Source organism: Dreissena polymorpha, chromosome 14, assembly GCF_020536995.1.
Source record: "Dreissena polymorpha isolate Duluth1 chromosome 14, UMN_Dpol_1.0, whole genome shotgun sequence".
Lineage (NCBI taxonomy): Eukaryota > Metazoa > Mollusca > Bivalvia > Myida > Dreissenidae > Dreissena > Dreissena polymorpha.
Window position 1 is genome coordinate 6,565,506 of NC_068368.1, and position 22,632 is coordinate 6,588,137.

A 22,632-nucleotide genomic window follows, 5' to 3' on the forward strand; every position below is an offset into this window, starting at 1 on the left:
TTTTTATGATATTATAACTAAGACGATGCTTCGCAGCATCGTCAATGAAGAAATTGAAATGAAATTATAATCATGTCGCAATTCATCATTTTCACGTGCAAACAGATGAAATCACACCTACATGTACCCCATGTGCAAAAGCGCCAAATTGTCACGAATGAATGATTTTTAGCGTAATCTTGCACACAATATAGTCAAATGATCACATGTGCAATTTTAAATAAAAATCTAAACTCATTACTGAGATATTCAAGTTTTAAAACTGTTGCATTATAAAGGACTCCAAGTGTACAAGGCGCGTCTGTTTGTTTCGTGTGTGGTCTAATCGCTTTAAGTGCGTCATTTGGTACACTTTTAATAACCGCCAATGCGCTAAAGACGATAAGCTCGGAATGTGGGACACAGGCATGTTTGAACTGGAGATGGGGAAATCAAAATCGTTACACCCGATAATCAATGTTACCGTTTTATGTTGACTATGGAGTTTGTTTGATTTGCGTTTTCTGTATGGGGACAATTGAAAACATTACTGCTATTGTTTACAATAAGTGTAATGTAAGTGGCCTGTGATAGTTGACTATTTTGTGTATAATTTCATTGACCAGTAACGTTTTAATGTAATGTGTGTGCATACACATTTTAACATTCGAAGGTGTAGCCGCCCTTAATTATTATTTAATTGTGTTAAAATTACGTTATGTATTAGATTACATATACTCATACAAACAAGGGTTGACCTTCGTTAATAAGCAAAATGATGCTCAATTTCTTAATCTGACGACATATCTGTCAAAATTACAACTTGGCCTTGATATTATTGTTCGTTATGTCCTTGCGGAGAGATCACTTTATCTGTTGAAATGTTTATTTAAATACACTCAGCTCACGTTGATAACAGTATAAATGTCAGTGTACGCGCGTATGTTTCGTACGATCCTTGATATAAAATATAGTCGCTGTGTTCGTCCGCTTAAATCAGCTTTAACTACAGAGTACAGTGTATCTGACGCTGTGTTCGACTATGGAGGTGTTTATGTTGACGTTCACCTTATGGGAACTATTGAGAACATTGCTTCTTCTGTTTCTCATTAGTGTTATGTAAGTACGAGTATCTATAATATTCGTGTACAGAAAAATTGAAGATAATTGTTTCGAGAAACAAATCACATTAAGTTTTATATACTTGTAAAGAAAAACATCGAAATATTTTCGAATATAATTATAGGGTTAAATAATACACCGTCAGAAATATGCTGAAGAAATCGATAGTATGCAGATTGTCGATGTCGGGCTAGATGACTTTGTCAATATCTGCGCGTGTGTTAATTTCGTTCGGTCAGCGTTGTGTACACACCGGTATAACACAGTGTAAAGGGTCCGTGTATATACCGTCTTTTCCTTTTTCGTTTAACATTCGAAACAACGAAACACGAAAATCAACGCATATAAGTTCCTATTCCGATTTTCTAATTACCGAAACTTAAACAAAATACGCAAACAAAATTAACTTCTTTATATCGTTTTTCGTTGTACTCATTATAAAACAAAAAACGAAATTGATTCCCCTGTTCACATTTCGTTTCAAATCATATAACAAAAATAAACGTTTGAAAATCGGAACGGATTGTTTGTTCCCGTTTGCCGTTCTTAGTTTGAAAGAACGGTATACGAAAAACGAAAAACGAGTGGCGTTTGCGGGATGTGCCGCTGTCTTGGGGAGGTAACTCATTAGTGGCTTTTTGCGCGTATTTTTCTCCTTTACAAAAGGCTTCAGCACTTATTTCCATCAGCATGGCTTCCTACGTGCTTTTTTTTCGTGGAGGTAAAGACACGCCCGTAAGGGACAGAGACGTGGATATTTTCAGTTGATTTTCCAGGTATTGTTTTTTTTCCAATTTGAAATGATCATAATCTTGACATCGAAAGGTTTTCCAACGTACCTGTATTTCATGCCGATCCAGCCGATGGGATAGGGCTATAATTAGCCTCTTATGACACTTCTTGTTCTTTGCCTAGTGATTTTAGCTCTAAAACAAGAGTTATAACCAAACACCTTATATGAAACCGCTTTGCGCTTGAAGAAAATGAAATTAACTTAACTTAAATATAATTAATAAATATTTCAATTTAATAACTTATTAAACAACATATTTAATGTTCTTGAAAGAGCGCCTAAGATTAAGTTATTGCTAACAAGATATGTACATTCCAATGATATTATAACGCCGCTTAATCTTTTTTCCTTTAAACGTTACGTTACTTAAAGAAGGCGAATATCATGCGTCACGCCTATAGAATCTACTTGCACTCGTTGAAATGTTCCGTTTATGACCTCGGTTGTCTCCTAAAATGAAACTCGAATGCCATTATAGAAAAGTGTTTAAATTTGTAACAATACGTGTATGATTTGCTGAGTCAATGATATATATATGAGGAGCGCGCCATCAAGCGTTCGCTTGCATGATCTGTTAAAGTACATTTATAAGTCGAAAAGTGTATTATTTTATTCGTTATATACACATCCAGTTTATTTAAACAGTCCTTCACAAATTGGACAAATCTGTACACCAAACAAAAACGTTATTAAAAATAAATAAATAATTTTTTAGCAACGTCAGGGTTGTAACTTATAAAATAAAATCCATTGACATAATGTTCTATACTTAGCGTTGATTTTTCTGTCATTTGAATGATGTGTTCTCGCAAAGAGTTTCACATAATTTTATAATTGTTATAAGCAAATTTTCTTTATTCTATAAAGGGAGCACCAAATATAATCATGCTGATAAAATTTAAAAAGAACTCAGTGCGTGAACCGATAGCTTTATAACAACATAAATTGTTACATTCAGGACCGGTGTCGCACCCTACATTTGCAACTTGTTGCAAATCACTGGTTCGATGCAAGAACTGCATAGACACCTGGTATGAGAGCCCACCGCCAGCCAGTTACCCGAAGTGTATGAGCCAGGACGGTACACGACGTGCCATGACAGGGCTTTATGAGGCCGTGCATGTTCTTAGGAATAATTCACCATACTAATTGAATGTACATGTGTATATGTTGAGCAATAATGTGGATTTTTATTTCATTTCATAAACAGATATGAATACAGTGTAGTAAATAATTCGATTGTTGTTTATTACTTGAAGAGAAAGGCTACGCCGAACAAAGATATTTTATTGTGCAATGCTTATTGTAATGCATTTTATACATGAAATCAAATCCAATGACTTGAAACAAAAGCAGGCATTTATATTGGTATCGTTATATAACTTTACTGTTGATCTATTCATTATTCCGTTAGACTAGCCAAAAAGAGCTGTGCCAAGACTCGTCTATTCTTCCTCTATAATACATGTAATAGTGAACATTTTATTATTAAAAAATAATAGTTTCAAAGGGTGGAAACTGCGCACTAAGATTAATCATGAGTTATCATCCAAAAAAAAGCTGCGCAGCGCCACTAGTTTTCCGTTTTCCGTGTATCGTTTTATCAAATCAAGAACGATAAATGAGAGCAGGCGCTTTGTTTCAATTTTCAAATATTGAATTTTTTGTAATTTAAATTGAAACGAAATAGGAATAGACATACACGTTTCGTGTTTTGTTTTGTAATAAGTAAAACGAAAAACGATATAAATAAGTCGCTTTATTCTTTGTTTTTTGTATTTGTTGTGGTTATAAGAAAATCGGAAAATGAACTTATATGCGTTTATTTTCGTGTTTCGTGTTGTCGAATGCAAAACGAAAAACGAAAAGACGGTATGTACACGGACCGTAAAGTGTGTGTGTATATCAGAGTGTATTAACAGGTCTTACTTGCCTCTACACGAGATCTGTGCAGCTCGACCTGGCAGTGTAACGTATAGTCGTCACCATCGATATAGTTTGGGTCGGTCAGTTAAACGATGATCGCGATTTTATTTTCGCGCTCATTAAATACTACATCGGAACGGGATATAATTGCGGGAATCCCCATTAATACATGTACAAAAACAACGCTGGCATGTTTCAAATACTTTCAAAATTACGTTCCTATTACATTGTTTGCTGTCCGCTTAGCGCATTTGTTGTTCACGCGCTTCGCGCCCAAATGACCCTGGTTTAATCTCCGCTGACGTAAGCACAGTGGTTTGGTCGGTTGCCGCCCTACCGGACAGGTGAGAGTAACGTCTGGATACTCCGGTGTCCAACCTAAGGATGAGAACTCTCGAAAAATTGAACATCGTTCAGTAAAAAAACAAGGCTGGAAATTGCAGCTATAATTTAAAATTCGTGAGTGTAGTCAGTGAATAAGGTAGGAGTTCAGGTAATCACTCCCGTTACACACATCATGCAGGCAAAATACATACACCCTATATACTACTACTATGCTTATGTAACCATCACTTGTGGATAAAACGGGTCATCGTTGTCGGTACCTGATTAATATTTGTGGTTAATGTTCAAGGGATTCTGAATTTGTGGAGATTTGGGAAAACACATATCGTGCCTACATGTATTTGTTTCATTCAATCCCTAGAAGTCATATGTCGTATAGGCAATTGGTCACTAGCAGTAAATGACAGACTACGGATGGTTACAATAATTTCCTTAAAATGTTTCTAAAGTAAGATTTATGTCTAGATCGGAACTATCTATATTATATTGGACATCAGTATCCAATCTCCGGTGCACAATTAACTGTTTATGACAACTTTCCTCGTCGAAAAGGTATACTTTTATATTTTGTTGTCACTGTCTTCTGAACTCAATGTATACTTCCATTTGTCAGTATTGATTGTACCAGTGGTATTTATTCGATTGTCACTATCGTCTGATCACACGGTTTATGTTCCGGTGTAACTATATCATATACCATTGGAGAACATGCTCACACAGTTTCACTGAATTACCCTGCCTAGCAATTTAACTACCATTGACTTAAGCACTTTGGAATGTCTCTTCTCATTGTCATACTCCTCAAATGAAGTTGGGAAAGCAATTGTCATGTGACCGTATATCAGGTAAATATGCCAATAGCGGATTGATAGCGGTACATGTTGCAAAGCAAACGTCTCCTGTGTTTGACTCGACGTTTATTTAATTGAATTCCCATGCAGAAAAGGACACGGAGAAATAAACTATTTATGAGAACGAAATTTTGCTAACCGTATCACACTCGGTCGATCAAGACGCATATCGATGATATCCTGGTCTCCGATGATGGATCGGTATACGTGATAAGGATTTCTTCTTAATTAGATGGTACATACCGTTTGTTTATTCAACTTTAAGAGAAAGCTGGTTGTTTAAGTTATTTCGTTATAAAACAAACAAAAACGGATGACAACATTACAGCGACCGTCAAACACGAATGACGAAAAAATAAAAGCTCTAAAATACCGTATTTTTTTACAATTATACGTTTATATTAGTGCAGTACCGCTTTGAAAAAATGTAATGCCGCTTTTTACAAAAGCAAACTAAACCAGATATTTCGACGGTAGTTAATACAAATAATTTTAACAAATAAACAAAATATCCACCTATAAACGTATATTGTTTGATTCCCAACAATATTACCAGAACTACTTTCTTAACTTGTAGCTACGACTGGGTACAAAATATACTGTGGAAGTGGAAATACAATGTGAAAGGATACTTTCCACTACCTATTTTAGGGACACTTCCGTTCCAGTTGTCAAACGTAAGTTGATGATTTTAAACCATTTTCTTAAAAATCTACAGAGATCAATACGAAGCAAGCGCCTATTGACGCTTTGGTTTTCTCATTTTCTTGCGCGTTATCGCTTAGAAAAAGCAAGGAAATTTTGTCCGTGTGTTTATGTTTCAAAATATATGACACTGAATCAATATGTATGAATAATACTAATTATAAGTGTTCAAGTGTTTACTAGATTCGATTTTTTATGCAGCCAACACCAGATGGTGAACGCAGTCGAATTAACAGGTTCGGGAAGATTTATGGGTGAGACATTATGTCATTGTATTTTATTTTACAAAATAAATTTTATTATTACATAAATATGTAGTAACAGAGAAAGCATATAATTATGATAAGTTGTTCTTATAATAAACGAAGCTTACTTCTAGGCATAGTTTAAAACACGGACTTTCTTGCGTTCTTAAAAGATACACATGACACTTCTGCATGTTTCTTGATTTTGTTTTCGTCATGCGTTTGTTCATTTATGATTCCATGAATTTTGTACGAAGTGGCTCTCTTGGAATGATCAATATTATCAACGTGTGTGATATTGACATTTTGAAAAAGATCTTAGTCAAGGACCATGCGGACTTCCAGAACCGATTTGTAAGTTGCCATAGCAAAGTGTTTTATGATCCATTCTTTAGGAAGAGCATTTGTTATTATATTTTCAAAAAGATAACATGTATGATTGAACTATCATACTGTTTGTGAAAGCATATATGTTTAATTGGAATACTATCAAACTGGCATTAGGATATAATAATTATACGTAAAACAATCGTCAGTTTGTGTTACATTGTGAGTATCGATTCATGTTTGCGCTTGGATAATACTGTTTAAGCTAACAATTATACTTGGAATCGGACTTGAAAATACCTCTGTAGGGGTATCCATATATAATATGATGCAAGAAGTACCATGACTTCTTCGGGCATTGCATTCAGGATACTTATCGGTGAAAAAACAATTGCAGACATTGCCCGGGGTGTATGAACCGCCTCCTTCGGACGCCACACTTCTGGCATTAAAAGACTCAGAGTGGAAAAGAGTACGAAGCATACTTACGCCAAGCTTCAGTGCCGCAAAACTTAAGATGGTAACCAAAGTATTTATTTAAAAATTAAATATTGACTGTCAATACATGTGTTATAACAGTTAGACGTTTTCGAAAAGTGTGTAAAACAGTTTAACAGAGCACAGTTTTCATGTCTCATGGCGAATTTTTAACCGACATCAGTTGCAAAGTTGATATTTCTCATTTTAATGCTGTTTATAAGACGACATGGTCTAAGTTCTAACACTTAAGTGAGAAAAGATTACATTATTTTGTTTCAATAGCAAAATACAAATAAATATAATTTTCTCTAAGGAATTATGACGTCATAGTATGACGTCATTTGTACATAATTGTCGCTTAATGGCTTAGAAGGGATATAGCGCTTTAATAGTTCCTCATGTTCTGCATAGTTGAAGAAGCTTAATTGCACAATTCCATCGCAATGTATCTTTTTATTATTTGTTAATGATGTTGAATTAAACACGGACAATGATATTTTTTTACATATTTTCATAATAATAAAGAAAATGAGTCCCCAAAAACCTGGCGTTAAATCATAATGAAATTATCAAACCTTATAATTTCAAAAAATACACATGACACTTCTGCATGTTTCATGTTTCTTGATTATTAATTCTATAATACTGAAGACCTTATAATTTCAGTTGAGCTCGAGTTCAATTATCGAGTTGAAATTCATGTATTCACTGCTTATTCGCAACGTAGAATGAAATAAAAATGTGTATTAAATAAAGTAAGGCAGATATCAATTGCCAATTTAAAATTCATCGTTAACAAACACTGATATTTTATAAGACTACAGCATTTAACAGTTTATTGAGAAAGTTGTATATTAAAGTATTGTATTCCCTAATTTCATACATACATATGTATGTATAACCAGATATCTACCAACCATAAAACGAAACGTGTACTTCATTGGATGAATCAAGTAAAAAAAAAACACGTCACCTTTCGTTCTCATTCTGTTCCCTTATCTTGTTAATGTATATGGTTATGTTTGGGACTAATATATATAGTAAAAAAATAACGCTTTTAAATCACACGAATTTATTTATTTACAGTGTAGAACGGCATTATTTAAATATGATTTCATTCAATTTAAACATAAACTAATATTAATGAACAAAATGAACTCGAGAAATGTTCCAAACTACTTACAGTCTCTTTTGCCCGCAACAGTTGGGTCGAGTAACAATTACTCATTAAGAAATTCGTCCCATCTCCAAACAATTCAAGCGCGAACGTCACTTTATTCAAATTCGTTTCTTCCGTCCACTGTATCTGAATGGAACAATCTCCCCAATGACGCCAAAAACGCTGAATCGATCAATTCTTTCAAAAGGCTCATTAACACAGATCGACCGATTGCAAATCCCCTATTTTCATACGTCGAAAGACAATCTCAATTGTTACACACGCGCCTAAGAACAAAGTGTAGTGCTTTAAATGAACATCTTTTCAGACGCAATATTATAACATCCCCGTTATGTCAATGCGGACGTCATGAAACGACGTCACATTATTTCCTCGAAGGCACTCAGTATGCACATATTCGCGACGAATTTCTTAACTCAATATCCCTATATTCTGTTCCCTGCATTTAGACTATTCTATATGGAGACAACACTCGTGACTTCTTAACAAATACTAAATTAGCTGATGCAGTTCACAAATTTATTGTAAAAAGCAATCGATTTGATTCGTAATATGCTACAGAACGACTCTCAACCTTCTTATCCTCTTTTGCCATAATCATGTATTTTAAAACTTCTTATATTCTTTCCCACGAACTCTGTCAGTCCTTTTCCTTCACCCTTCAAATGTTATAGCCCTTCAAATGTTAACCTATAACATTTTTTGTTTTCCTTTTTAACAAATGAAAGTCTATACACAAAGTTTCTCTTTCTTTTTTTTGCATGCCAATATTATTGTGTAATCAAAAAAACCCAGCTATGTTCGTCTAACAACATGTAATTGTATTTGTATCAGGAGAAGAACTACATAAGACATTGTCTTTCGTTCCCATCCTATTCAAACATGTTAACTGTATAAATGTTGTATGTAATTCCATGTATAACAATATGTATTGTTTGAAACTAAATGGTGTTCGTGTCTAAATTGGGAACCGACTATTTTGTGATACTTTTGACATATTTCATGTAACTTTATTTGAGACCACATATTCAAATAATGTATACAATATTAAATACATTTGGTTGAAAATGTCGATGGTATCATCTCTATCCTACATGCATATAATAATTTTGTTTTCTTTATTTAACATATGCTAATTGTAGCAGTTCAACGACGTTTATCATTTTAGATGACCACAAATATTAACCACGTCAGCGAAATCTTAGCGAGAGGTCTACTAGAAAATGCCCGTTCACGATCAACTATTGATCCCAAAGAGTAATGTATTCAAATATATCAAAACAATATCACCTCTTAGAATATACAGTGTTTTTTTTTTTCATTACGCCAACATAACCTCATTATCAAGCCTTATATGCAACATCGTGTTGACATCCGGGTCGTGACCGTATATCCAGGAAAATGCTATCAACCACATTTGAGGCTAACGCTCACTTCATAGAATAATCAAAATAACCAAAAAACAGCATTGAAGAAATTATGACAAAATGGTAAAAGTAATAAAATGTCGATAAGAATGTTTTCCACACTCAGTCAATAATATAGTAATAATAAAAATTCAATTCAATATCATGGTAAATTAAAATGGTTAAAGGTGGATCTACATTGGGAACAAAATTATTCCGTGTGCATACATTTGAAGGGGCATTTTCACGTTTGGGTAAATTGAAAAAGTTGTTTCAGATTCGCATAATTTACGTTTTAGTAATGATATTTCTGAGGAAACAGTAATACTGAACATTTACCATGCTCTAAATAGCCATTATATGCATCTTTTGACGATTTAAAAAATCCGAAAAGTATAAAGCGTTGCAACTCAAAACGAATTAATAATTTGGAGAGTTCTGTTGTTGTCGTTATATTTTGTGAAACTACGAGGATTGGTTATATGCAGTATAAAATACACCTGTAATTGTATCTGGAAGGATGGCCGAGTGGTCTAAGCGGGAGACTTTTTACTCAAGGACTCCAGGCGTCAGTGGTTCGAGCCCTGCTGAGGGTTACCTTTTTTTCTTTTTTTAAAATCTTATTCTTGATTTTTTACTGGGGCTTTTTATATCAAATGTTAACATTTATCAATTTAAAGCATTTAATGACAATTTTCAAAACATGCCTCAATCTGTGAAAAGGCCCCTTTAAAATGGAGATTTGCAAATGCTTGTAATGAGGTGTACGCCGACTAGTCATAACCAACTCTAGACTGTCTCATATAATTGCAGCATATATGGTTGTTTTACAATGGACGTTATTGCTCGCACTGCTTTTGGGATTGAAACCAATTCGTACAAGAACCCGGATGATCCTTTCATTGCTCATGGGAAGCGTGTTTTCAGCAGTCCTGTCTTCAATCCTGTGATAATTCTCATGAGTGAGTTCTAAAATTGTTGTAATATTATATCACTCTGGTATAAATTTCCTCATTCACATTTACATTACATATGTTTTATTAATCGTATAGCCAAATGTTTGCTGATTTATCTGGATGAGTGGAGGTACGTAATAGTCCAGTATAAATTTGATTTGTACTCTCCAAAATGATTTTAACCTAGATCTATGTTTTAGGTTGTATTGACTAGGCAAAGTACTGAATTACTTAATAGAACGTTAAGAACTTAAGTTTTAAAAATATCTCTAGTTATTGAAATATATTTGTTAAAATCTTAAGTGCATAAAATACATTTTTTCTTGCAGTTTGTACCGATATCTTATGATTTCACTTTGCCTGCAGCATTATCGTGTATATAAATGACTGTACACATCGAATTTTCGGTCAAGGACATAGGCTTATTATATAAAGTTATTCTGATGTGTTCTTTTTTTACATTGCCATAAGGCCGTATACACACGTGTTTTATGCACTAGTTGAAATTCTTAAGATAAATTGTTTTAAAAAGTTATTTGAAAAAAGGCCCAGCTTACCGGTGTGTTTGTATCCATTAAAATCCCTTTGTAGACCTATGCAGTCACGCGATCCTGCATCCTGAATTAAGCGTAAAACATCACAAGACGGCCATTCAATCACAGCTATATCTTGTTTTTTTGCAAAGAACAAAATGCGTCGGGCTTAACAAAATATATAGAGAGATTTATTCATTCATATCTAAAACGAGGATTTTCAGAAGAACACAGTTTTAATGAGATTAATAAGATTTTTTTATTTTGAAGAATTAGTTTACTATATATGTGTTCTTAAATTGTTGAATTATATAAATGCATTGCAAAACAGCATACTGCAACTGTTAATGTGGTAAAAAATTACAGGGTGTAAATAAATTAATAATCGAACACAACGAACATGACACAAAATAAACACTCTTGTCGCATTCCGCTTTTTGTTTATTAATTGCAAGATAATCGTTATCTTTACACTAATTAACTACATAAGATGCTAAAAACTATGTAACATGAAAGTCACTAAATCTGGGCTCACCGCTTTTAACGGTCAATGGAAGACACTAGAGACTTGGACCTATTTGATGGCATACTCTAAAGTTTGTAGTTTACATTTACTTGGAGTCTTTTTTTCAATATTGTCAGAAAAATGGGAACTTCGTCGTAGTACTATTCTAAGTTTCATACAATATAGTACAAAATAAACACAAACATACACACACATATCATTAGATTATAGACACAAATAAGATACACGCTTTTTCAGTGATATTCCCTCGACTCGGACCATTTCTAACGAGGTTGTTAAAGTACAGCATGTTCTTCCCGACGAATTCTCTAGAATTCTTCATAGACGTCAGCAAGCAGATAATCGAGCAACGTAAAACTGATATCACGGTATGATCCACTTAGTCCTAAACAATAGTGAATATATATATAGTATATATATATATATATTAAGGATATGAATACCATATTACTTATATATACTCGACATTCCACTTATTTGCAACATTATTGTTTCTGTGCAAACTTAGTATAAATCTTTGTAATAAAAGCATTCAGAAATTGCAATAATTATTTAAGACATGTCTTGAAAATATAATTTCGGTAATACTAGAAATCTTAAATGCGAAGTGAAGATATTGTCATTAAGTATATGTGTTTATCTTTTTAGACAGGCAGAGTTGATTTACTGCAACTAATGCTGAATTCAGAGCATGATGTCCATAAAAGTATGTACTCGAGTTCTTAATGATACGCACGATTTCAATTTTCTGTCACATAATATAATTTGTGAAACGTTAACTTAATAATTAAGTCAATATCACTAGGGAATTCAAATACATGAATAAAAAGATATAAACAGGCTACATGCGGGAGATATGATTTAGTTATATAATCATATGATCTAAATATGAACAGTTTTACCTAGTTCATATACATTAATTTAATGCAGAATGTGTATTGAAATAAAGCATATAACTCAACAGAATGATGAATCGCAAAGTTGTGCAGTAAACCTCGTCAGAAGAAATCACATTTATTTATAAAGCACGTAAATCGAAATCACGTTGAAACGGAAGTCGACCCGTTTTAACTGCAGTTACAACGAAGAACGTAAATCGAACACAAATATTTGTTTGTTTATCCACCAAGTCCGGCATATGCACAAAGAAATAAAAAAGAGTATTGGACAGTAGTTACTGATTTCCAAATCAAAAGCAGTATTGTGGTTTACAATCGTCTAAAAAGTGTAAGACAATTGTACAATGTTTAACGGAATATCATGTTTTTCCGCTCACTTGTTTTGCAACTATTCGATTATACTAACGAGCAAACTATGTACGTTAGGCAGAAGAAACTTTGAATATGAGTCAGACACACATTTTCTTGTCAATAGTACCATAAAAACAGTCGACCAATCCAATAAATATTTCAGATATAACACAAGGTTTTATTTATTAGTCTAAATTAATTAATCTTGTATAGTTAAACAAAAGCTGCAATGGAGTTTTATAATTATTGCTTCAAATGGGACGGCATATTTTCATTGTCCCCTAATATTATAATACAAACGAAACATTATTTTCATTTAATACATATCACAAAAATGATTGAAAACTTACCACGTGGTCTTTGGTAAAACTAATAGGTAGAATCAACTGGCATCCTAGTACACATTTTTCGAGTGCAGCGCAATCAAGGAAGCAAAGCACTAGTATAATTAGACAACAGGCATTATTATAGTATTTATTTGCATATGGTTGGCATTTTGTTATCATAATTATTGTCCAATTCGACTACATAAATTATCAATTAGGTTTATCGGTAAATGAGATCGTGTCGCAGTCATTCATTGTGTTTGTCGCTGGTTACGAAACTACGGCCACTCTACTTACGTACGCCTCATATGTGCTAGCAACAAACCCTGACGTGCAAAATACCTTACAGGAGGAGATTGATAGACACATTCCCAGGGTGAGATGAATATTTAAAAAATATTGATAGAAGTGTACCTAAATCAAGATTATTAACTTAATATATTAAAGAACCACAGTCATCGATTAAAACGTAATAGAAATCGACATTTATATTGATACTGTCAGTAGTGCACATTAAAACACATTAAAACATTTCTATTTAAAATGAAAGTAGCACACGATCAATTCGATTGAACACAATAATTTGGCAGTTTACTGTCTCAATTGACAAATTATATACATATATTTAGGCGTACACAAAAGACGCTAATAGTACTTTGAATAATAAGCAAACGATAAATGTACCTATATTATGTAATGAACACGCAAAATTTTAAATGATTAAATATTGAAAATTTACTAAGATCATAACAATTTAATATGTATCTACATTCCTTTGACATACGCTTTTTTTCAATCGTATTCATGCATTTTTTTCATGATTAATTTATAAGTATATGAAAGATATTATAGTTGCGGATTTTTTATCAGGATTGTAAAGAAATCATATATGAGAAGGTCATGGAACTGCCGTACCTGGATCAGTTTATACACGAGACTCTCAGGATGTACCCTCCTGTTACAGCGTAAGTACGGTTGAATGTGATACATGTATAAACATCAAGAAAGAATTCATTACGTTATTGTCAATTTTTTACGGACTTCGTCAGTTGACGATGTTTTTAACACTCGCTGTAATTCAAACCAATACCTTTAACTTAGAATCAATATATAAATTGACGCTTCCACAATGTGATTTTAAAAAACGTTTTTGTACACGGACGCAATTTGTTCAGCAGTCAAACCAATATATGCAAAAGAGCACGTGTATTTTGCTTGTGATTTTGTTCATAGATGACGTGATTATAATCAGAGCTCCAGATAAGGGCCGTACAGCCGTAAATACGCCTTTTCATGAAGATTTACGCATTTGTTTTTATAAACTGGACGTATAATTACGACATTAATATCCATTTTACGCATTTACGAAAAACATCTGGCCGTACCGATAGCGCGGCGTGATTTGTTGGTCTCTAACCTAACGGCGCTTTTCGTTAATTTAAATTACCAAAAAGTTGTAGACTGGGTTCATATAATGTTGTCTATTCTGTCGCGTGATTTTCTGTAACTTGTAAATCCGTCAAAAACATTATGCCTGCGCGCAATGGAATGCCGGCTTAACCGAAAGCGGTTCAAAACAACACTTTGTTGTCATATGATGACTACATACGGTGTCGTCTAACCATCCTGACATTAAATCTGTAAACCCAGAAAAAGACATTGTCGCCCCGATATTAAACGATTTGATTGCATCGGTGGCTTAAAACGTTAGAAAACACGATGGGAAACGGACGAGACAGTGAAATAAGTGTTCATTTACTTAGCTTACTAGTTGGCTTGCGTTTTCTTGTCAAGAAAAATGAAGAAATAGTATTAGTCATGAGTTTAAATGTGTAGTTGTATTTGCATCATAATTCAGAATGGAAAACCTAATACAGTAACTGTTTCAGAAGCTACATATATTTATTATAATTGCTGCAAATGTTTCTGTAAAGTCAGTTATACACCCTTCAATATCCAAGAACACGGGTAGTACAGTACTACCTGTATTTTTGGATATGGTAGTACAGGTACTAATTGATTTTAAGCGTTACTCCTTTTCTTTCTGTCAGTGGCAGTACCGTTACTAATTTCACAATTCCTTATCTGGAGCTCTGAATATTTGTTTTTTACAGACCGCACGTGATAATATTTGTTATTTACGGATCGCGCGTAACACAGGCAGCAGTATCATAAATTTGTCCCCCGGACCCTACCACCCCCCGAGCTTACCCCAGGGGTTCCAGATTGTTAAATGTACACCTATTGTGTATGGTATGACTTTCCTTCAACGTATATTGACATAAATATACACTTTGAAAAAAATACCCCTCGTTTATGTATTATTTATACACAAGGTATGAAACGCACTATATGCCTATTGCTGAAAGATTGTGGAACACTGAACGTGACCGTTTTCATCGAGAACACACATGTTTTCATGCAGTTGCCGACCTCATGCAACTGAAATCTTTAAAAGACATTAAAAGCAACGTGATTACACAACTAATCGATCTCCAGTTCGGCTAATAACTTAAATATTCAATTAACTTCGACTTTCTCGCTACATGTCTGTGTTTTGCTGCCATTGTTTGTCGACCGAATGCTCGGTTGTAAAACGCCATATCATTGGCCAACACAATGCTGACTATTGGAACAACCAACCAGATGAAGCGTTATAAAATTAAAATGGTGTACATGTGTAGACGAAACACCGAGTGACATGTAGCGAGAAAGTCGAAGTTAATTGAATATAAAAGTTGTCTACAGCTGTCTTCAGCTCAATAACAAAGCCAATATGAATTCAACTAATTAATAACATTATATTATTTGTCCATAACGTATATATGCCATGTGTTATGCAAATAAATAAACCAACGCAAGATACGCAGCACATTTTCTCGTTATAACTTTTCAAGGAATTTTGTTTCCGTTTAAAAGCGACGTGATACGATTTGCAAAGTCAACATGTTATTCTCGCAATCTTTTACTAAAATAGGAATTTGAACAAAAAATATAATGTTAAATGTTTTTACAATTTTTGTATTTCTCTTACAAACAAATAGTGTGTATTTCAATGTTATTTATAAAACAAAAGCAACCTCCAATACCAACAACTCGTATTTGTTGCAGAACCAAAAATGAGTTTTTGAATCGTATGCACAAAGCTGCACGATTAATAGGGTTTTCTTCACTGTTTACATGTCTTCATTACATAAAGTATTTTTCTGCTGCACAACTCAAAACTATTTAAAATGGACTTAAACTGTATTTTCGATTTTTTAGCTCACCTGATTGCTCAGGTGAGCTTTTGTGACCGGTCTTTGTCCGTCGTCTGTCCGTCCGTCCGCGCGTCCGTTCACATTTGTTCGTAAACACTCTTGAGGCCACATTTTTTGTCCGATCTTCATGAAACTTGGTCAGAAGCTTTGTCCCACGAAATCTCGGTCGAGTTCGAAACTGGGTCGTGCAAGGTTAAAAACTAGGACACAAGGTCAAAAAAGTAAAACCTTGTAAACACTGTAGAAGTCACATTTCATGCCCAATCTTCATGTATCTTTGTCAAAATGTTTGTCTTAATTATATCTTGGTTGAGTTCAAAAGTGGTTCCAGTCCGTTGAAAAACATGGCCGCCAGTGGGCGGGGCAGTTTTCCTTATTTGGCTATTCAGAAACCTTGTAAACACTCTAGAGGCCACATTTCTCGTCCGATCTTCATAAACTTGGTAAGAAGATTTGTCCCAATGATACCTTGATAACACACTAGAGGCCATAGTTTTGGTTGAATAATGATGATACTTGACCAGGATGTTTTTCTTGCTGATATATATGCAAATTTGACATTGATTCATGTGGGGTCAAAATCTTGGTCAGGAGGTCCAAATCCTAAACAAACCTTGTAAACACATGTAGAATTAGCATTATATTAGTTAAAACAAACAAGTTATTACGTAGCCTTACATTGAACATGGCCTGTGGAAACTTTCAATTAATGTCTTATACAATATATAGAGATCAAGTCTTCGGCTGAATGTTTTCAAGATGCGAATGAATTACACTTATAATGTTGCTACAGAATGAATCGAGCTACATCGGAAGATCGTGATGTCCAGATTGACGGCTACTGGTTCCCGAAAAACACAATGATCAGCTTCAATATCTACATGATACATCACGATGAGAATAACTACCCTGAGCCGGAGAAGTTCATCCCCGAGAGGTACCCTACACAAAAACATTACTGTAATAAGTTTTTATATTAAAATCAATGCTTGAAAATATTCTTGTTCCATGCACCCAAACGGAAGATAATATTTATTGCACCGTCCGCTCTTCCTTCCGTCAGTCTTTCATGCTTTCTTTGATTGAACATAACTCAAAAAGAATTGAAGTTATAAACATATTCAGTATTTGCCGGTGAAAAAGTTTCGTATGTAAATCATTAGGACATACATATCAAATGGATTACAATTTAACACTTCATATATTAAAGAATAGCTTGAATGGAAGGGCTTTGTTCAACAGCCTTACTTATTTCTATAGTATTTTGGAGTTATTGCTCTTTGCTTAGTTTTGCAAACATGTACTGTAATTTGCCTAGTTTCAACCTATTTGTGCTCAACTGCATCGAAATCATTTAGTATAAAATTGCTTCAAAAGAGACGGCATATTTTGATTGTCCCCTAAGGAATCCATATGCCAATTAAATCTTCCGTTTTACGTTCTTCCGTTTTTTCCGACCAGCTTATTGTGCGGAGCATGACGTATTGAAGGAATTCAAATGAAACTTTATATTATGATAGCATGCCTTTAAGGGAATTAAAGAACAAAAGAAGCTTACATCTCTCTTCTTGATTTATACGGTTACTACCCTTTACTCATTTTTTGTTAATAGCATAACGTCTTATGTATTGAATGCATTTTAATAAAACTGAGACTGTAGATTAGATTGATATTGAAGATTGAGATGAAGCCCAGAGTACAATAACCACGACTCTCTTATTAGTATATATGGAGTTATTTTATGCACTTATTTTTGATATTCCGTTTCTATAGTACATATTATTTATGCAGGTTCTGACGGATTTTAATTAACCAAGACTGTTGTTTATGAAAGTATCGCGATTTGTTCATTGTTTTAGCGCAAAGGGTAACAATCTGTTTAACATGCAATTGACAATGTATATATCAACAGAGAAAAATACAAATTTATGTTTTCAATAAATAAATACACATTTATATTTTCTTCTACTTTTATGGTTGTCAATATCAAACTTAGGGGTCAAAATAATAATTCAAGGGAGTTTGGCAATAGTAGCACTTGTTTAACACTGCGGATGTATCTTCCTTGCCGTTACATGTGCGTCTTAATAGAATGTTATATGCTTATATGTCATGTTCTAGCGTACTGTTAAACAAAATGCTCACATATATATTGCACAGACTGTAATATTCACGCATGTGTTTGTGCGACGAAACTAATTAGTAGATTGTTTAGCACTTATAATGCGTTCGCCATCAACATATGTCATTAAACTCCCTCAGTATGCACATAGCCGTTAAGGTCGGTTGAATAGTTAACTGTCATTATAATGGTCATTATCTAGGTTTGCACCGGATGCAAAATGGTCTCGTGACCCATTTGCTTTCATGCCGTTCGGACAAGGACCTCGGAACTGCATTGGCATGAGACTTGCCTTGCTGGAAGCAAAGATTGCCTTGGTTAATTGTGTGCGGAAGGTCAAGTTTGTAGCGACCGAGGAAACAGAGGTAAATTACCCTAAGCTCATCTAAAGCTATGTAGCAAAAATAACAAACGTGATACACACCCATTCGCGTTGTTGGCTATGTTGACTAGTACGTACTCGAATCTCAGGAATGTGTGGATCAATGGGGATTAAAAATGCTTCTTGCACATATATGTGGAGTTTGCTCCGTATATTTGTAACATTTAATGCGGACCGACTGACTGACTTACTTAGAGACAGACATGTATATAAACTAGTTCTACCTCGAAAACTTAACTTGTGAGGCTATACTAATTTAAATGTAAAATTAAATACCTTAAAAGTTCTACACTTGTACAGATAAAGGGAAATTGATTTTCTTTCCTACTATTGTTTTCTTGTTGGAGACTACTTTTTTTCGTGCAATACTCTAAAAGCCTTGATTAATATACTAATTGTTTTCGTTCGAAATACCTGTTTAGTAAATTTCAAGAACTCACGGTTTTCTCATAGCAACAACCGATTCAAACACATGTTGCATTCGCGAAAAATAAAGTTTTGCCGAAGATATGTTCCAAAAATCATTGGTTTAAAAAGTAGGTCGGAGATATTTCAACAGTGGAAGACCTTAATGTATTGTTCGTAGCGTGTAGTCTGAAAATCATACCTGTAATGATTGCTTGTTATATTTATTTAATGCTATGTTTGTTGATATGACATTATTTATCCTCAAAAGGTGCCATTGAAGCTTGTAACAAGTGAAGCGTTCCTGCGGCCTGTGAAACCCATCAAAATTTCGGTTGAGGCTCGATAAGATCTAAGCCAGTCGCCAATACTGCTAAGAATGGAATCTATACGAATACACATATTGTCTATTAATTGAGCGGTATACGGCGGTAGCGCATGTCGTCGTCTATTAAAAAGCTTTATATTGAAACAAATAGCTTTGATTATAAAAATATTAACAGCACTTATTTGAAATGTTAATTTTCATTGAAAAAATAAGTGACTTATTGTCTTATGATGAATAATAGTTGGACAATTTGAACCCGTGACCCTTTTGCATTGTTTGTAACCATGGCAGAATGTTTTCGAAGGAACAATATCAGATTGTTATATTAACTATGATATATAATGTCCATGTATTGGCTTTTTACAAGCAAAACTATTTCTTTCCGTTATTTTGAAGAACAAACCGTCTTGATTTTAGTTCTTGTTAATTTTAAGGTAGAAGTAGAATTGGTTGTGGTTGGAATAGACATATTTTGGATGTGATGTATTATCTTATTTCTATATATGTATTATATATTCTTTTATGGCATATATAATCGGAAAAAGTGTAGGTTTCTATTAAAATGTATTAAAGAAAAAAAAAGCTCGAAAGGTAAAGTTCACCTTGTTTGATTGCAAGAAAAACTTTTTTCTTACATAGTTTTGTTCGAGTTCCGAAATCCCTGGCTTGCATAGTATTGCTCCAAAAGCATGTTGGCAACGCCTCTCCACATTCGAAGAAGCGGGTGTATATTGGTTTGCACGGCAGTCGATCAGTCGTTCACTTCCGTGCGATATATAAAGAAAAGTTTTCTCTATAACCATGCTTATTGGAGAGAATACATGTTTTTCAAACGTCTTTAACTCACTTTCTCGTTTGTAAATGATGTCTTAATTAAAATCAAAAACAGCGTATGTATCTCCTTATGATTAGTATGGCACGAAAAGAGTTGGATTTTAAGCAGTCAATACTAGTGTTTTCTTTGTCATATACTTCTTAAGCCAAATTTCTTTTAAATACCATATTTGATTTATATTTAGTAACAACTGCATTAAATTGCATCTTCAGTCACTGGTTTATTAATATTCGCCTGTTTGTGTTTGTTTGTATTACTTCATAGAGGATACAAGTTAATAATAAACATTTTGAAGTGAAAATAGGGATGTGAATGTCTTTTGACATTTTCTCAAAAACGGAAGATTGTTTGACATTCTCTAAAGAACTGGATCAAATCACCAGCAGAAAGTGTGCCATGGCTAGTGACATTGAGCTTGAAGTAATACGGATACATATGAATGAATTTAAGAATTTTTTTTTGTCGAATAACCAATTCATGATCAGAAGAAAAGATGAGTTTGAATTAAGATACGAGTTCATAAGCCGATAATCCATCGTTGCAAATAGTTTTTAGAAGTTTAAAGTTCGATACTGTTAAAACAATTCTAGACAGTTTTTGTAGAAATGTGTCAAAATAGACAAATTAACCGAGTTCGAAAGAATACGTGAAATGAATTCGCAGTGTCTTGCGAGACCCTTAGGAAAATATCTATTATTTAATTAGAAATTTATTCAAAACTTCAAACACGGTTTAGCAATATCGCGTTCAGTTGAACACTGCTATTATCATTTTTGTGAGCTAAGTAGACATCCGTCAACTTACAATATCTACTGGAATTTGCCGCTCTATTAAAATCAAAAGTAGGCCAGATATACATGTGAGTCTATTTAAACTATAGAAGATCTAAGATTTTTATAGTCGACTGTACAGAAATTCTAAAGTATAGCATTTAAACAAGATAAATTATATACATAAATCAAAGTACTGACAGTACTGGTGTGACGATGCTTTTGAAGAGGATGGATATATAAGCATCCATTTAAGTTAATCTACATCACCACAATTGTGTAATTTTTATTGCTTGTCATTCATCCGCAAGTCAATAGTTTAATGGTAGTGGTGCAATAGTTTTCGTTCTTGGACACTGCACTCTCCTTCAATGAGATTTATTTACCTGAAAGTCGCATATTTGAACCTACAATTATTCTTTTGGGAGTAATGGTCTAGACAACCAATGGATAAAACAGCAACAATATGCAAACCCATATTTTTTCTAGGAACATAATTAACAATTCAGGATGCGACGCTAAGAGAATTCCTGTGCTAGCCCCGAATAACATTATGTTGGGGTAAAATAATAGTTAATTTTGCTTTTCTTCTCAGTCATAGATTATAAGCTGAAGAAAGTATCATCCAACACTACTACTTTTAGAAAGCCATTTTTTCATTTATTTTTATTGATAAACAAGGTTTTGTAACAAACTATACTATACATAGATGGCTCTAACAGCCCAATGTGGCTCACCTGAAACTAATTGTTTCCTGGTGATGTAAACTAATTTTTCATGAAGATCTGGAAAAAATTATGGCATTGTGAGTATGAACAAACTATTTGCTTCGATCCGATCTAGTTGAGCCTTGTTACCGAGTTTCTACTTTAATTTATTTGAACATTCTGATGAACTGTCATGAAGATCAGGCAAAAAATGTAAGTGTTAACATAGGTTTTTAATAATTTTAGTTATTGATCAAATGACCCACTTTGGAACGTGACCTGTTTATCACTGAGACTAAACCTTGTGACCTAGATTTTGAATATGCCACTTTCAAGCTTGACTTTGAAATCATATAAAATAATATTCTAACCTATTTACAACTGGATCAGAGAATGTGACCACTAAAGTTTTAACAGACCTTTTCTTATATTTCACCAAGTGTCCTATTTTTGACAGAATATGAAACCCAAAATGACATAGAGGTGATTAAGTTTCATAAGAATCTGGCAAAGAGGTGACACCCGAATGAAAACATTGTTAAATTATATCATCTTATGTGTTCACAATAAACTTTTCATAAAATACAACAGACAAAGAGTGATAACAAAAGCTCACCTCGTCACATCGTGACAAGTGAGCAAAATAACCAAAACTATGACATAAAATTGCTCAGTAACTTCCAATAACAATAAAATGTTACTTTTGAAACAAATACAATACTTTCCCTTTCTTACTACAGGCTGTTCTAAAACAAAAAAGCTCAATATCGCTCACCCAAAACTCTTTCTAAAGTGTCAAAAACTTGTGTTACAGTATGATTTGACTAAGTTGTAACCTAGCTTTAGCCTGCATATGACCATCTTCCAAACTCG

General features: G+C 33.7%; 1 protein-coding gene across 1 annotated transcript; it reads left to right on the top strand.

The window, feature by feature from the left end:
• The first annotated feature begins 897 nt into the window (after positions 1 to 897).
• On the top strand, positions 898 to 20,284 carry LOC127858022 (cytochrome P450 3A29-like). Its single transcript, XM_052394865.1, has 14 exons — positions 898 to 1,098; positions 5,594 to 5,693; positions 5,923 to 5,975; positions 6,224 to 6,320; positions 6,691 to 6,813; positions 9,122 to 9,210; positions 10,173 to 10,321; positions 11,612 to 11,742; positions 12,023 to 12,080; positions 13,169 to 13,326; positions 13,821 to 13,915; positions 17,004 to 17,147; positions 18,535 to 18,697; positions 19,391 to 20,284. Exons 1-14 carry the CDS (start codon positions 1,022 to 1,024, stop codon positions 19,466 to 19,468), a joined length of 1,515 nt encoding a protein of 504 aa, XP_052250825.1. The 5' UTR covers positions 898 to 1,021; the 3' UTR covers positions 19,469 to 20,284.
• Positions 20,285 to 22,632: the final 2,348 nt, after the last annotated feature.